The sequence below is a fragment of the Vespula vulgaris genome, chromosome 7, assembly GCF_905475345.1.
Source record: "Vespula vulgaris chromosome 7, iyVesVulg1.1, whole genome shotgun sequence".
In the NCBI taxonomy this organism is placed as follows: domain Eukaryota; kingdom Metazoa; phylum Arthropoda; class Insecta; order Hymenoptera; family Vespidae; genus Vespula; species Vespula vulgaris.
Window position 1 is genome coordinate 8,722,189 of NC_066592.1, and position 15,979 is coordinate 8,738,167.

General features: G+C 30.3%; 2 protein-coding genes across 4 annotated transcripts in view; one reads left to right on the forward strand and one right to left on the reverse strand.

The window, feature by feature from the left end:
* LOC127065432 (tachykinins) overlaps positions 1-15,979 on the reverse strand; it is a 44,960-nt gene that overhangs the window by 15,450 nt on the left and 13,531 nt on the right. The window lies entirely within an intron of this gene.
* LOC127065424 (uncharacterized) lies at positions 421-3,286 on the forward strand. Of its 2 annotated transcripts, XM_050997741.1 has the most exons (3): positions 421-496; positions 578-1,860; positions 1,957-3,286. In XM_050997741.1, the coding sequence occupies exons 1-3, from the start codon at positions 426-428 to the stop codon at positions 2,895-2,897; spliced, it is 2,295 nt and encodes a 764-aa protein (XP_050853698.1). In that variant the 5' UTR covers positions 421-425; the 3' UTR covers positions 2,898-3,286. The 2 variants fall into 2 exon arrangements, with proteins under 2 accessions (XP_050853698.1, XP_050853697.1); XM_050997740.1 differs by having other exon boundaries at positions 578-3,286.

Here is a 15,979-nt window from a genome sequence, read left to right on the forward strand (position 1 = left end):
AAAACAAACGTTCTATTCCGTACGTAAATTAGATACGTATGTGATACATGAAATATCTAAGAATTAATTCCTTTAATATTAAATTATCTTATGAAATAACGATAATAAATTTCTATTAAATCCAAAAAATTTGTCGATTGGATCGATAGATCAATCGATTTTTAAGTTTAAGAACAAAAATCGAACTTCGATCAGTCCAACGTCAAACATACATATACATAACCTAATATCACAGTCGTCTGTTCAGACCTTAACACGCATCCTTTTGATCTTAACAGCGATCCTGATAACCACGATCCAAAGGATTTTACGCTAAGCAAGCAAAGGATGTTCCTCGAAGGACGCTCAAAAAGATGGCATCTCGTAGAGAGGTCAGTTGATGGAGGTTACCAACTTTCGTCGGGGAGAGTCAATTAAATATGTCGATGGCCCAACCAACGGTGGAGGTGACTCATTCGGAGAAAAAAGAGAAGGACGATTGCGAGGAAGAGATCAGGTGGTTTGACAATTACGAAAGACAATTAAGAACAGAGGCGACTGAGAGTTTAAAGAGAGAAGATTTTTTGAATTACTTCAGGTATATCCAAAGGAACTATTGTCGTGAAATCAGCAGCGAGGACGATTACAGAAGCAGCTCAGTTAGGGAACTCGAGAATGTCAGACGTTCGGTTAGAGGTGTCAAGGGAAAAAGGATGAAGTCCTCGCGAACTAAGCAAGGTTTCGGGTCACGGCACAGGAAGGCAAGACCCAAGAGGAAAAAAAACGAGGACTATAGCGAGCCCTGTTGTCCATTGGAAAGGACAGACGTTGATTGCGACATTCAGCCACTTTCTGGTTATCCATGCGTGAACAAATCGCATCGTCCTAAAGTGACGTATCCAAGTTCGAGATTAATCAGACGTCATTCTAGTCGTCTGGTTTCTCCAAAATTGTATAATCGATATATAAAAAGGGATTTGACAAGAGACTATCCAGGTAATATCGATATCAAGGTTATCCACGACTGGCCTGATATTGGAACTGATCAACGAGTTCCAAGATCGAAAGACAAGGTATATCGTTTGGAGACTCGAAAGATAGTTCAGAGGGACAGTTTCGAGGAGAGTTTGAGAAAACGATCGACCGATTCAATTTACATAAATCCACGCTTCGACCCTAACCTCAATCACGAGGAAGCAGCAGCGGTGAACGGTAGGAAGGAGTCGGAGGTCCATCGTTACGTCGATAAAATGAACGAGAGCTCGTTTCAGAAGAGATTGAGCGGCGGTAGTAATTTCAGTGGTTCGACCAATAACCAATATTGTCCTCGGCTCAACGGACCCTGTTCTTGCGAAGAGGAGACAAACAAATCGAGAAATTTCAACTGCGAGAAAGACGTACTGTCGTCGTCTAAGAGAAAAGAGGAGAAGAAAATTTGTGAGAAGAACTTCGATTGGATTTTTAAAGATCCACCGTGTACCAAGTCCAAGCCACGATATCCTTCCTCTCGAAGTTTTAGCAGTCTCTCTTCTACACGATCGACCAAGGGAGTTACCTTCGATAAAAAATTGGCGGAAATGCCAATTTTCGAAAGGACACCTTGTCAAATTCCAAGATCATCTAGAAAAAGCGACAAATCGTCTTTCGTTGAAAAGAAAGTACATTACGAGCCAAAATGTATAAGAATGAGCGATCTTAGAAAAGACGAGGAAGACTTTTGTTACGTCTGCGAGAACAAAAAAATCGATAATATAAGAAATCGAAAGCTGTGTAAGTTGGTACGAAGCAAGGAGGGAAAGGTATTGATGAAATGTTGCTGTTCCGACAACGAACAAGAAAACAACACGAAATGCAATGACTGTTGTTGTTGTCCTGAAAATCGTAAGCAGTTCCAAGCTCGTCAAAAATGTGACCTTTCGACGACCTACGAGAAATATCCGGAGGATAAAAATTACTTACATACGAACTCTCTTTCAGGTAACAATTTTCGAATTGATTCGCCAGACAAACCTGCAGAAAATATCTGCAAAAGGAAGGAGGATTTATCTCTAAAAACACCGTTTCTTGATCACTGGAAGAAATGTAACGAACGTTTGAAGGAAGTCAGCGAGGATTACGAGAAATTGTCTACCAATTTAAAGACCATGCGAGACATTTGCTATCGTCGTAATAAAACTAGAAGGAAAACCGACGGATCTTATCCGTCTGGAAAAGATTCGTCCTTCGGTGAGCTAAGAGATTCGCCGAAAAGAACGATCGACGTTCGTTCTTCCTTTCGACCGAACGAAATCGAGGAAAACAATGATTGCGATTGTAGAGAGTTCTTTCGTGAAACCTTACAATACCCGTACGACCGTTATGGAAGATCCATGAAACGACACGAAACGAAACACGATACGAAGTCGAAGAAAAAACTTGAAAAGGATTCGATTAGGAAGCTTGAGGGCTTTTGCGACAGAGTCAAAACTCTGAATCGATCTCTCGATACAAGGAAAGGGAATCCAGAGAGCAAAGCTTTAAACGAGAATCGTTTACACCAAGAATGTCGGTACGACAGTGAAACGAGCGTTCAAGAATTATGGAGACCTATCAAAACGAATAATATTTCACGAAAAGAGTGGCCATGTAATACGGTTGATCTTAGGATCGTCAAGCCAAAGAATAGTTCTGGTAAAACGAGTCTCGAAAAGATTTTAATATATCCACCCGATGATGTAACTGGTCCACCTTTGACACTCTTTAAAAATTCCTCGAATATCAGCTGTCAGGTTAAGGGTAACGAGGATAATGGTTACAGATACAACGTTACCTACGTTCAAAAATTCATTAGTCCTATTTGGCGGCCGGAGGTCGAATGTCCAAGTAACAAGATTCGTCATAGGAGAGACGAATGTGATTGTTCGTCGGATTATGGCTGATATTTTTGTCGTTTTTATCACCTTCTTTGTCCTATGAAGAATATGAGAATTATTTTATACCGATCCTAACTGTGTGACGACAGGCATAACATCGGAAAATATATCTCGGTTAGAAGCGAGAACTTGATCAAAAATTGAAAATATCAAAGGAATTAGATCTCGAATTGTAATTGATAGTAGATTTAATTTATCTTGGAATTTTAAGGCTTTCTGATAATTTTTAAATATACGTTTGTGATATTTTTATAATGTCTTTTAATTTTCTACGTAATTTTATGTTTCGTTTGATCAGACAAGTATCGATCCAACCGGTCTAAATGTTTAATTTGCAATTTAACATAGAAAATGGTTTTGCAAGGATATTTAATGTATCAAAAGGAAATGTAATAAAAAATATTATACGCTAAACTTCAAAATCTTCTTTTTGTTTCTTTTTTTTTCTTTCTTTTTTAGTCCTGACAATTACCTAGATAAATTAATTCTAATGAAATAATGATTAGCTATCGAATTGATTTAAATTCGCGGATTTGATGAATTTTAATTACATCTTAATTTGACACCTCCTGTTTGGTAAGAAAGATCATGGAATAATTACTTTGGTATAAACGAAACGTGACGAACTTAAAAGCTTTGTTACTGGCTTAAACGCGTGCAACTTATTTCGTTATACCCTAAGGACACGTTCTTCGAAATCTCGACTTTCTCACTTTCTCCCACTTATCATTCTCCCATTTACATATATGAATCTCCGTGATTGTTCCAGGAATATAATAACAACATGGAAAACGTTATCTAAATACTTAAAGGGGATGTTTCAAACCGTTAGGAAAATCCTGAGTTTTACTTTACGTGATAAAAGTTCGTTTGTAAATTTTCGAAATATTCGATGTAAACATAACCAAGATTATAACGTGCCTTTGTTAAACACATAAAAAAATAATAAATTGAAAATGTGAAATAAAATTGTAACATGCGAGGTTGTACTTTTGATAAGAGCAAATAATCGCTTCTAGGATCTTTTGAAAGGATATCTAACGGTTGATTTTTATTCTTTTCTTTTTTTAATTATTCTACGATTTGAATCAGTATATACACGTATATACACGCGTATGTACGTATGCATATATATGTATATATGTATATATATTTTGTCGTCTACAAGCTCATTATACTTCAAATAAAATTGTGAATAATAGTGTTTGAATTTCACAGATAATAAGAATAATTATTGCATAAATTAATTTTAATTCATGAATTAAATAAAATTGTTGTTTATGATACAAGACCGTAGAATTATGATTTCTACGCACACGCATGATCCAAAAACACGTTACTCGAAACGTCCTTGAAAGAATCGATCTTTCGGAGGTACTAGAGAAAAAGGTAAACATTCGCGAAGCTGTACTTACTACGATCCCTGCCTTGTTTTCTTACAAGATTTCTGTCTTCGAATAGGACATCAGGGATACATATTCCCTTCCTTTATAACTTTACTTCTTTCCGAAGAGAAAGCAAAACAAATCTGATACGATCGTTTCGTCCTTTATATTTCCAGTTAATTTATTACCAATGAATGAATCGTGTAACGTTATTACAAATAGAAATTGGTTAATTGACAATTAATGGTTGACTATTAGCGAACTTCGAAACATTTTTTTGTTTGTTTTTCCTCTCTCTCTTCCTCGTTTTATTCTTTTTTTATTTCAACAAATGGAACTGATAAAAATAATTATAATATATGCTCACTATTATAATAATTAATTTCGATCATTAAATTTTTGATAACGATATTGTTATTGTGCGTTATTAATACACTTTTCCGTTCGTTCGTTTTTAACGAGAATAATAAAGTGTAGTCGAGTGGAAAAAATAAAAAAGCGTAGGTACACTAGCAGCCCATATACCATTCGTTATCACGTCGGTAGAGAACGAGAGAATAAAAAAGAAAAAAATAGAAAAAAAGAACCAACAAAACAAAAAACAGAAGATTCAAAGCAGTACGTGAACGACATCAAACGGATACGTTATCGCGCGATCTACATTCACGAACGATATTAAAAACTTTCCGAGTCAGGAAGGTGCAATAAGAAAATATCCAACAACGAGTTGACATCGTCGTCATTGTCCTCGGCCAATTGAAGTGATCGCGAATATTATTTAACCATTAATTAATTTCCACGATTCATCTAGCTCCTCGTAATAACTGCAATAAATATCGTCATAACGATAATACCAAAGAAGAAAGAAAGAAAAAAATAAAGAAATCTGAACGATTTCTTTCGAAATGTTCGAAATGTTTCAGTGAAAATTAAATTAAATTGAAAACAAAAATACATTATATAAAAGTAATAACAATAAATAAATAATATAATATATGATATATACATATACATATATATATATATATATATATATATATATATATATATATAAAGTATAAAACATATATACACACATACATGTGTGTGTGCGTGTGTGTGTGTATAAGTTAAATAGCGACACGTTTAAAAGGAAGAGGAAAAAAACTGGAAACTAAATGACATCTTCCATCGATGTATTAAAAAGCTTCTGAACGAAAAAACTGAAAAAAGAAAATAAAAGATTCACTTCTCGGATTTTCTTCGCCTTGTATTTTCGTCTAACTCACGAGATAAACGAATAAGTGATGCTTTTTACGTACCTAAATGCGCATTCAATTTACGACCTTTTAAAAGAAAAACCGCAGGTAAAATAAAGTGTACGCGCAAGCATATGTAAGCACCGTCGTTGTGAATTCTTTTTTGCTTTTCTTTTTTTCTTTTTTTTTCTACCTAGTACATCGTAAATACGTTCTATTGTATATCGTCGACGAGATAACGATAAAAGCTTCGATACATTTGACGTTTCAACGATGCGTAATCGATATTCTTGATTTTTCAATAAATAAGACGCGTACGAAAACACACAGACACGCTGCTCGGCGATCGATCGTGGAAATCGTTATTAAACCTAGCTTATTTCCTTTTGGCGTGTGGGCGTTCCAACGAAAACGAGTTTCGTTGGGATCCTTTGTTATTATCTGAGTAATATCCTGCGTGATTCGTTTATAAATGTAATAAAAAAATTGCCAAATATTTATTTGGTAAAATCGATATTGTATCAAAGCATTTAAATTTGTTTCAACATCGATGAGCGTGCATGTGTGCGTGTATGTGTATGTGTGGTGTGCGTATATGCGTTTTCTTATTTTTTGTTTTTTTATATATAAAATCGACAGAACGTTTTATAAATTGAAAAAACATTTAACATAGCAACTTTAATAATTTTGTCTTAACTAATCATCAATTTATTGATCTGACGAAAGTAAAAAGAAACCTTTTAAAAAGAGGGTTATTAGTTTTTTTTTTATATAATTTTAACAAAACGTTTCATTTTTTAATTATCCTTGTGTCTATTATATTTTTAAATAGCTTTCTATTTATCTAATAAATTAACACAATAAAAATTTAAAAGAGAGAAAGAATCTAAAAATCCAATCATCTTTATACATATACATATATATCTATATAAATATATATATATTATTATACATATACATATATATATACTATAATTATATATATTATAAAAATATATAAAATTTTACAACATATATAAAATTAACAAAATGTTATTTTAATTAGATAATTTTCATATCTTTATTTGAACTAATCGTAAATGAATTGTTTCAGCAAAAGTGAAAAGTAACCTTTAAAGAAACTAGTTATCTCATTCTTTTTTTTCTTTTTCTCTACCTTTCTCTTTCTCTCTCTCTCTCTCTCTCTCTCTCTCTCTCTCTCTCTCTCTCTCTCTTTTATTTTCTTTTTTATTTCTTTACTTCTTCAAAAAAGTAAGGAGAACAGAATTTCTCTCAATTAACCCAAGACGCCCATATTCTCCAATTAAACTTTTACAAAAGATAAGTTGGAATTGAATATACACATACACATATATAAAATTATATGTATTTGTTATATATATACATATATACCAAGCTAGTAGTGATCACGGAGGCACAAAACTCGTTACTTGTTTTTAGATCCTTTTTAGATCTATGATGATCAGAATAATGGCAACGACGAAGAAAGAGAGAGAAATGAGAGAGAGAGAGAGAGAGAGAGAGAGAGAGAGAGAGAAAGAGGGAGAAAGAGAGAGAAAGAGAGGGAGAGAGAAAGAGAGAGAGATTCGTAAGTTAATTTACAATTATCAATGTGAAACTTTACATCGACTTCGATACAATATATCTTCGAGTTTTTAAACTTTATTTCTTATGAATAATTATTTATTAGTAAGATAAAACAAAAATATTAATGAGTAACGATTTAGAATTTCAATAATTAGTTCAATAATTAGTTTATTTAATCAGTTATAATTTAAATATAATTAGTTTACAAATAAAAATATGCAAGAAAATTTTAAATAGATACGTAAGAAAAATCATTCTGATATATTAATAATTTATATAATTTAACTAAAATAGTTTTGTCTCTGATAAGAATGTATCGAGACAACGTTAACAACAAATTTTGTAAAAAGACATTTAAACTATCGCGATTAGTAAGACGCTCAAGCAGTTTGTGGTAAAAAAAGAAAAAAAAAGAGAAAAAACAGCTGATCGGATTTAAATTCTTGTCGTTCTACGATAAATTCAAGCAACCTTCAGGAACTGGAATGAGAAAAGGATAGGAGTGGAGGAAGGGGCAAATGTAAAATCCTATGCGTATGTCCATCCTGAAACTGGGAATAGGTCGAACGAGGATAGAATCGACAGTGATAGATATATACACGTACCATTGTAAAAATAAAAGTATGCTTGCTCTGTCCCAACGGAATAAAATATATCTACGCGTAAATGCATTTACGTGTTACGTTCGAGAACGAGAAAATCGTTCCTAACGGGATTTATTTCTATGAAATCTTACTTTCCAATAGAGTATAAGTAATATTTTTTCAACAAAAACAAAAAAGAAGAAAATGTCATTCTAACATTCTGTGTCATTACAATGTAATAGGCATTTGAAATACATTATATATATATATATATATATATATATATATATATATGCATGCATGTATGTATGTATGTATGTATGTGTATATATATATATATATATATATATATATATATATATATGTACGTATGTATATTATATTTTAAATATTATTAAATATTAATAAACAAACATTATGACGTTCAAACAAAATTTAACGTTCTAATAATATCCAATATTAAATACTAAATATTAAATAAAACGCTAAATCGACTATTTATAAATAGAGAGAAAGAAATAGATTTTTTTTTTCAATTATCAATATCATTTAAAAATCATTATTATACTTTTCTGAATCGATTAATTAAAAACTATAAAAATATCCTAAAAGCATTTACGAATAACAGTGTAACGAAGACAGATCATCTATCGTTACGAACTTGATTAGATTTTATTTTATTAATACAGAACTTGCGTGCCGCTTAAGACGTATTCGTCATTCGTAAGAACGGACAGATTGTGATGATGAAAAAAGATGAAAGAAAAGAATTCTGATATCCTGTCCGAATTTCCCGCGAGAGAAAAGATTTTCTGATAGTGATTTATCCGAATTTTTTTTCCCTTATACTTTTTTCCTTTTTCTTTTTATCTTTTTATCTTTTTGGAAAAAAGGAAAGTAATTTCGTTTAATATTAATTTTGAATTATTATGTAATATTAAATTGTTAGATACTATATAATAATATAGGTTAGATTTTTTAATATTACATATTTAAATAAACGAGCACTATTTTTATTGAAAATTAAAATAAATATAAAAATATTATTGTCGTTTATTTGAATATATCATATTATATAATATGATGACGAATTCATACATTATTTAGTAGCCAATTAAATAAATACAATAAAGGAAAAGAAAGATTCGATCTTTTTCAAAAGTTCTTTTATACGTCTCATTGAGTTGTAAACGCAAAGAAAACAATAGAAAGTTCTGTGTGAGAAGAAAGAAACAATTTCAATTGTTTCCTCTCTTTCTTCTTCTTTTTTTTAACTCTTTCGACCACTCTCATTAAAGAGAAGCAAACCTTCTAAACTTTCCATGCGACTAGCAGCCATTTTAAATCGAGCACCGGAACATTAATATTCGTGGACGCGAAGAACTCTATGAAAGTCATAAAACAACAGGAACAAAATTCGCACGTAGTGGAAAGAACAAGTTGTTTGCGAGTACTTGCGTGTTTTGACGAGACTATTAAACGAGACGCTTGATTATTAATAAACGACAATTTCTGTATATTTTTAAACTCATCCCTTATTTTTAATAGGAGAAATAAATTACTCTAGAATTCTAATCTATTTAATATAAACAATTTCTTTAAATTTTTACAGTGTTTACTTTTTATATTTGTATAGTTTATTTAAAAAAAAACTGTTAATTTTCAAAAGATTTACAAGTCAATTATATAAAAATGATTTTTTAAAAAATTATTGTCGAAAAACTAAATATATTTCCTTTTTTTTCTGAAAAAAAGTTATGTATTAAATCGATGTTTTTGAAGTGTCATGGTTAAACCCATACAATCTGGATAGTGCAGTGATTGACGAAAATCTCGTGGCAAACACGTTACCGAATTACGTTGGAAGTCAAGTTGACGATTATCCATTGATTCGAACGTCACCAACAATTTGTTGTACTCGAAATTGATTTCCTTTTTTCTTTTTCTTCTTTTCCTTTTTCCCTTTTCTTTTTTCTTTTCCTTTTTTTTTTTTTATAATATGATAATGACGGAAAGCTTATTACTATTACATACGTACGTGGGTGTGAAACATGAAAAGCGATTAATTGAAAATAATTTTTCATCTCGCGTTTATATAATTTACTAAAGAAAATTATTTTATTGATTCTGTAATACACTGCTCTCTTTATTCTGAATTTGTAGAATTTAAAAATAAATGAAGATAAATTATATTATTCCCGTCGAATTAATATTGAAAATATTGTTTATACAAATGTCAAATTAGTTAACAAATAAAAGCAATAAATCATATTCGAAACAAATCTAACAGGTATTTATCTTAAATAACAGAAAATTAACATAAAATTTTTTAGATAATTAAAAGATCAAATCGATGAAATCGTTTAAAACTTCCTCATTTGTATGTACAGATTTTAATAAATATTATTATAATTTACGCTATGCAATAAGTTATTAAAAGAAATTTGTCAAATCGATTGTATTTATCGCGAGTGCTCGTCGGGATCATACGGACGAACGTTGCTATAATCATCGAAGTTTCATAATTCCGATCAAATATCACATATCTACGATTTCAAAGCTCGATTCATCTGCAATGGTATTAAATTTCCTTTGTATTTTTTTTTCTTCGCTCGAAAGATTCTTTATATAAGAAATCTAAGAATAAATTAAAAAAAAAAAGGAAAAGAATCTCGAAAAAAATTATCAGAAAGTAATATGACGTAGAGGACAAATCAATTCAAATTTCTATTGAAAATATTAAAGGACAAATAAACAAAAAGAAAAAGAAAAAAAAGAAAAGTAATCATTATTTTTCAGGCATTTCGAGTCCTCAGTATGTATCAAAAAAATTGTCCTCAGCGGTTACAAATGATCAAGTTATTTATATTTTACAAAGAAATGTCAAATGATTCACCCTCTACAGCTATACATCTCGCTATTTTATGATAAGGAATAGCACGTGTTGTCGAGGACAATGACCAAAAGAAAATGAGAAAAATGAGAAACTCCAAGAGTCTGCGCCTCCTTGACGGAAAACATCTAATCTTGAAATTTTACAATTTCCTGGGTCGAGGACTCGGAGAAAGAAAGTAATCTAGTTTATAGTGATTGTCCTGTATTATATTATATCGCGTTAAATCTTGCGTGATCACGGACGATTTCAATGTTATTTTCGTATCGTCGAATGTGCCATCGAATGTAGATACATATTTGTCAACTGTTGTAATATTTTAAAGCATGGAAACATAAAAGCTTAAAAAAAAGAAAGAAAAAAGAAGAAAGAAAGAAGAAAAAGAACATTCGTATAGTTCTCAACATTACGACTGATGATTTATTCTTATTACTATATGATCCACCAACCATACCTAAATAATTTCAAGGAATTTATTTTATGTATATCGTACTTAACGTATCCTACATAAAAGCTTGACCAAATTGATTCAGATGGTAGTTTCCCATATATTATAATATCGTCCTATATAGAAAAAGGGTTGATTTTGCAGATAATAGAGAGAAATAACAAAAGAGTAATATAAGATTAGCCCGAAGGAATAATCGCAATGGAAACAGAGTCCATCGTGAATAAAATCGGACGAGAGGAGCATGAAACAAAAAAAGAAGAAGAAGAAGGAAAAGATAAAGAAGAAGAGAGAGAAAGAGAGAGAAAGAGAGATACAAAAAATAAATGGAAAAATACTCAACTCGGCTTTTTCTCCTTTGTTGTGAAATTCAAACGAATACGAACGTTCCATTCGAAACTGTTGGAAAAGCTTTAAAGCGGAAGAAGTTGCTTCGAGGCATGATACCACCTCTCTAGTCTCTCACTGCTTTTTTCTCTTTCTTTCGCGAACTTTAAAGACCAGCTGTTTGTTCTGTTTTTAATCTTTGTATCTCTTATCTTGCGACCTTTGTTATTAAAACGTTGACTCCTATGACGATGACCCTTTTGGGCGTGATCGATACACGAATTCAGTTAAAAATATTCTTCACAATTATTCTATTATTCTTTTGTCAATTGTCAATTAAAAACAATAAAATAGAAAAATAATACAAAGAAAAAATTTAAGGTAGACGTAATTTTTGTTTTCATTTTCGTTAAAAAAGCAAAGAAACGAAGAAGAAAAAGGTAACAAGTATCGCAAAGGTAATCAATTAATTGTCTAATGCTATTTTATTTTTTTTTAATTCATAGTTTTATTTAGATTTTCATAAATGTTATTATCGAGGAAATCGAACGAATGTCTTCTTCGTTATCTTCGTACTTGATTTACGCTATAAAAAATGTTTCGAACTACAATGGATAAAAGGTGTGACGTGTAAATTAATTACGTGGGTAGCCACAATATTCCTGTGATGTTTTAATAAAGCGCGATATCTATGCGTATCGGTAGCTTAGAAGAACTCGATGGCTTGTCAGATTTACGATGGAGATCATAATTTACAAGCGGTTTATAATTGTTAGAAGGAGAGATGAGATTTATTCGCCTCGTTTTAATGAAAACTTTCATGGAAATATAACGTACTTTAAAATCAACATTATATAGTTTAACTTTAACCTTTAAGTTATCTATCATAGATAAAATTTCGCCCAATACAAATTTTGTTTAAACACCATTAAATGTTATTTGCAACTATTACAAACGATGAAGTTTCTCTCGTTTTCGTATAATATTGAATAATAATAAAACATTTAATTGTATTCGCTTGATACTATTGATTTTTTAAATAAAAAACTGAATTAAAATTTATCTCATCATAGCATTAACGTGATTTCCTTTGATGATAGCTTTTTAGGTTAAAATATAAAGGTTTTAGGTTAAAACGTAATTCGACAATCCTATTTTCTTTTTCCTTTCACAAACAAACATCGAATAAACGATCAGTAGCTCGTTGTTTGGTCATACTGACACGTTACTCGAATTTTCAAATCCTATCGATCAAATTTTACTGCATCTATTATCGTATCATGCATTATTTCATTCTTATCTCTTTGTTATCTCACATACTCATGTTCTCACGATACATTCAAATATCAACTTTTAATAGAATCTTTTATTTTTTTCTGATTTGAACAATCAGTCTTACTAATTAAAAGTAATATATCGAATAAATATTTATAAAAAGAAAATAAACAAAATTAGTAAAAAGTCAGAAGCGAAAGAAGAAACGAACTAATCTAAACTTAAACTTATCTAAAATCCTATAATAATTTAAAAATAATTAATTATCTTTTATTCTTTATTACGAATAAGAAACGTGATGATAAATAGAACATATTTTTCTTTTTATGTTCCTTTGGATCGAGGCTATAAAAAAAATTAAGATAAAAAAAATCATAAGAAACATAAAGAAAGAAAAAATCATAAAGAATAAAATATATTAAAAGAGAAGATAGACGAAAGTAAAGAATTATAATATATGCAGAAAAACACAAAGTAGAGAACAAATTATGCAATACAGACAAATATCATAACCAACTTTTCGATCGTTCAAACTTTTCATTAAAGATTACGTACGTTCATCTTCATTCTCGAAAAAAGATATAAAATTTTTGAATTTCGGAGAGCAAAATAAAAGAACGTATAAATTCTTATCACTTAATGAATATTATACTACAGCATATTTGCCAACCAATTTCGAAAAAATTTTATAAATTTTAACGTATTAAGAAATAAAAAATTATAAATCATTTTTATAAGATAATTATTTATTAGTAAAAATGTTAATGAATGATACATGAACATAAATACCGAACAGACAGAATAAAATAAAACAAAAAAAAAATCAAAAAAAAATTACGTTTGACAACATTATCTGGCAATTCGAGTGATAAGGATTAAATTTGTATGATCTAAATTTTTCAGCAACATAGCAACAAAGGTAAATAAATATTTTCGTACGAATCGAAACTCGGCGCATTTAGAAATCAGAATGATTTTAATCGAAAGTCATATTTCAAAACGTGCGTCGATTCATTAAGGGTTACTTGTCAGGATCTCGACGGATCCCTGTGGGGACAACGAGTGTCGGAGTTGCTCACGTTGGAAACTCGATTCTCAGTCATAACTGCTTGATTCTAATTTAGCGGCTCCTTCCGTAATTTCACGGCGCAAAATTAAATTGTAAAACTAGAACATCCCGGAGCGCAGGACGCTACACTTATTCTTTGCTTTAAATTTTCTTCTTTTTTCTTTTTTCTCCCTTCTTTTTTCTTTATTTTTTCTTCCTTTTTTTTTTTGATATTTCCCACCGTAATATTATTCACCGACGGTGTCCTCTTAACGCTCACATTTTTTTTAAAAGCTTTCAAAGAGTTTGCTCCTTTATTGAGACCGAATCAAAGCTACCACGGATACTATGCATGGATACAAGGAAAGAAAAGAGAAAGGGATAAAAGAAACCTCTCTCTCTCTCTCTCTGTTTCTCTCTCCCTTTCTCTCTCTTTTTTCCTCTGTTTCTCTCTCTTTCACTCTCTCTCTATTTCTTCCTTTATTATTTTTTTTTCCTTTTTTCTTTTTTTCTTTTTTTTAATCTGAGTTCATCTCATCGTTACGTTACACGTAGTTACGTTCTTGATCGTAATAAAAATAATTTGGTTTATGATTCTGATGGGGATCAATATTTATCATATTTATTATTTATAAACACTGTTGTGAATGAAACTCTTGCAATTTAATGGGTCACTTCTCACAGTGTATAAAGAGAAAGAGAGAAGAGAGAAAGAGACAGATAAACAAAGAGACAACAAAATAGTGCAAGTGTCATGTGCGTGCGAGAAATGCGTAGGAGGTATTACCGATGTTACCATATATGATTTATGTACGACATTCTCTTCGCGATATAACGTACATAGTAGACTACGCGGTATCTATCTACGACGATTACATTGTAACTCTATTTTCTATGCATGGTCGCCTAAAACTAATTTCCTCTAGCAGCTTTGGCGTTGTGAAAAGGTTATAAGTGCGTTGCCTCTCTTGTTCGTTAGTAACAAATAATGATATTAATAATTATAATAATAATAAGGATTAACATACACCCACGCGTATACACATATGCAGGCACGCACACACACATATATGTTTCAATCCAGCAATTAAAATTCCAGTTTATCGTAGAGCTTGCTAGAAATTAACGATATGCAATAAAATATCTTAGCAAATTACATTCGTTAATTATTATTGTCTTATACGAATAGTAGTAGCATATTCTTTTTCCACGTTAAACGCAAACAGTATCGTCCTTCATTAACAATTTTATACTCATTATTTTTTTCAATGATAAACGATAAAAAGAAACGCAGAGAGAGAGAAAGAGAGAGAGAGAGAGAGAGGGGGTGGGGAGGAAAAACGATTTAAGTAAAACATCATTAAAAAATTATAGATGATGGTGGGTGGATTAAAATTTTAATTTATTTATTCTTTTTAGATTATATATTATATACTATGTGTGTATGTGTGTGTATATATAATGTATATATATGTATATATATATATATAAAGAGAGAGAGAGAGATAAATTATGTATTACATTATATTATATACTTATATACTATTATATCTATGTTTTCATGTACTATTATTCAGTCTAAAAATAATTGTAAGAAAGATATTTTTAGCTATTAGTATAACAAGAATCTGAAACAATAAATGCGAAACAGGTTAACTACCAGTTTTGTATTTACGAGAAAACGAGAAAAAGTATGTATAGTGCCAACGAGGTTTGACAAAAAAAAATGAGAAAGAAACATTTTAACGATCCTTTGTTCCATCGACTTTTTAGACATGACCACTGGAAGTGTCACACGCAATCACTATAAAATGAAAAGTGTTCGCTCGTTATAAATTTTAATAAAAATGAAATATATTTTTTAATTTTTACAGGTATTGTCAAGTATTTTTAAACAATTTTGGACAATTTTAAATGTGTATATGTTAACGTTTTTTTTTTTATTATATCAATAATTTGATAAAAGCGCTTTAAATTAAACGTTCGAATATTAAAAATGACCGTAATAACCGAACTAATTGTATCAAAATGTTACAGGGAACGTATTATTAAACAGAAATGTGAAAATTTGTTGTAGATATATGATTTCAAAAGAATTAGATATTTTTAAAATAACACATTTACATTTTAATACAAACATTTTAATATTAAAATGTGATATGGAGAAGTTGTTGTTATGTCAAATAAATAAAAACAAGATGAGTAAAACTAATGTTTAAAAATTAATAATATCCATAATAATAAAAATTTTAATTTTTAATTTTAAAATTGAATAACAAAATCAGAATATAATTGTAATGTAT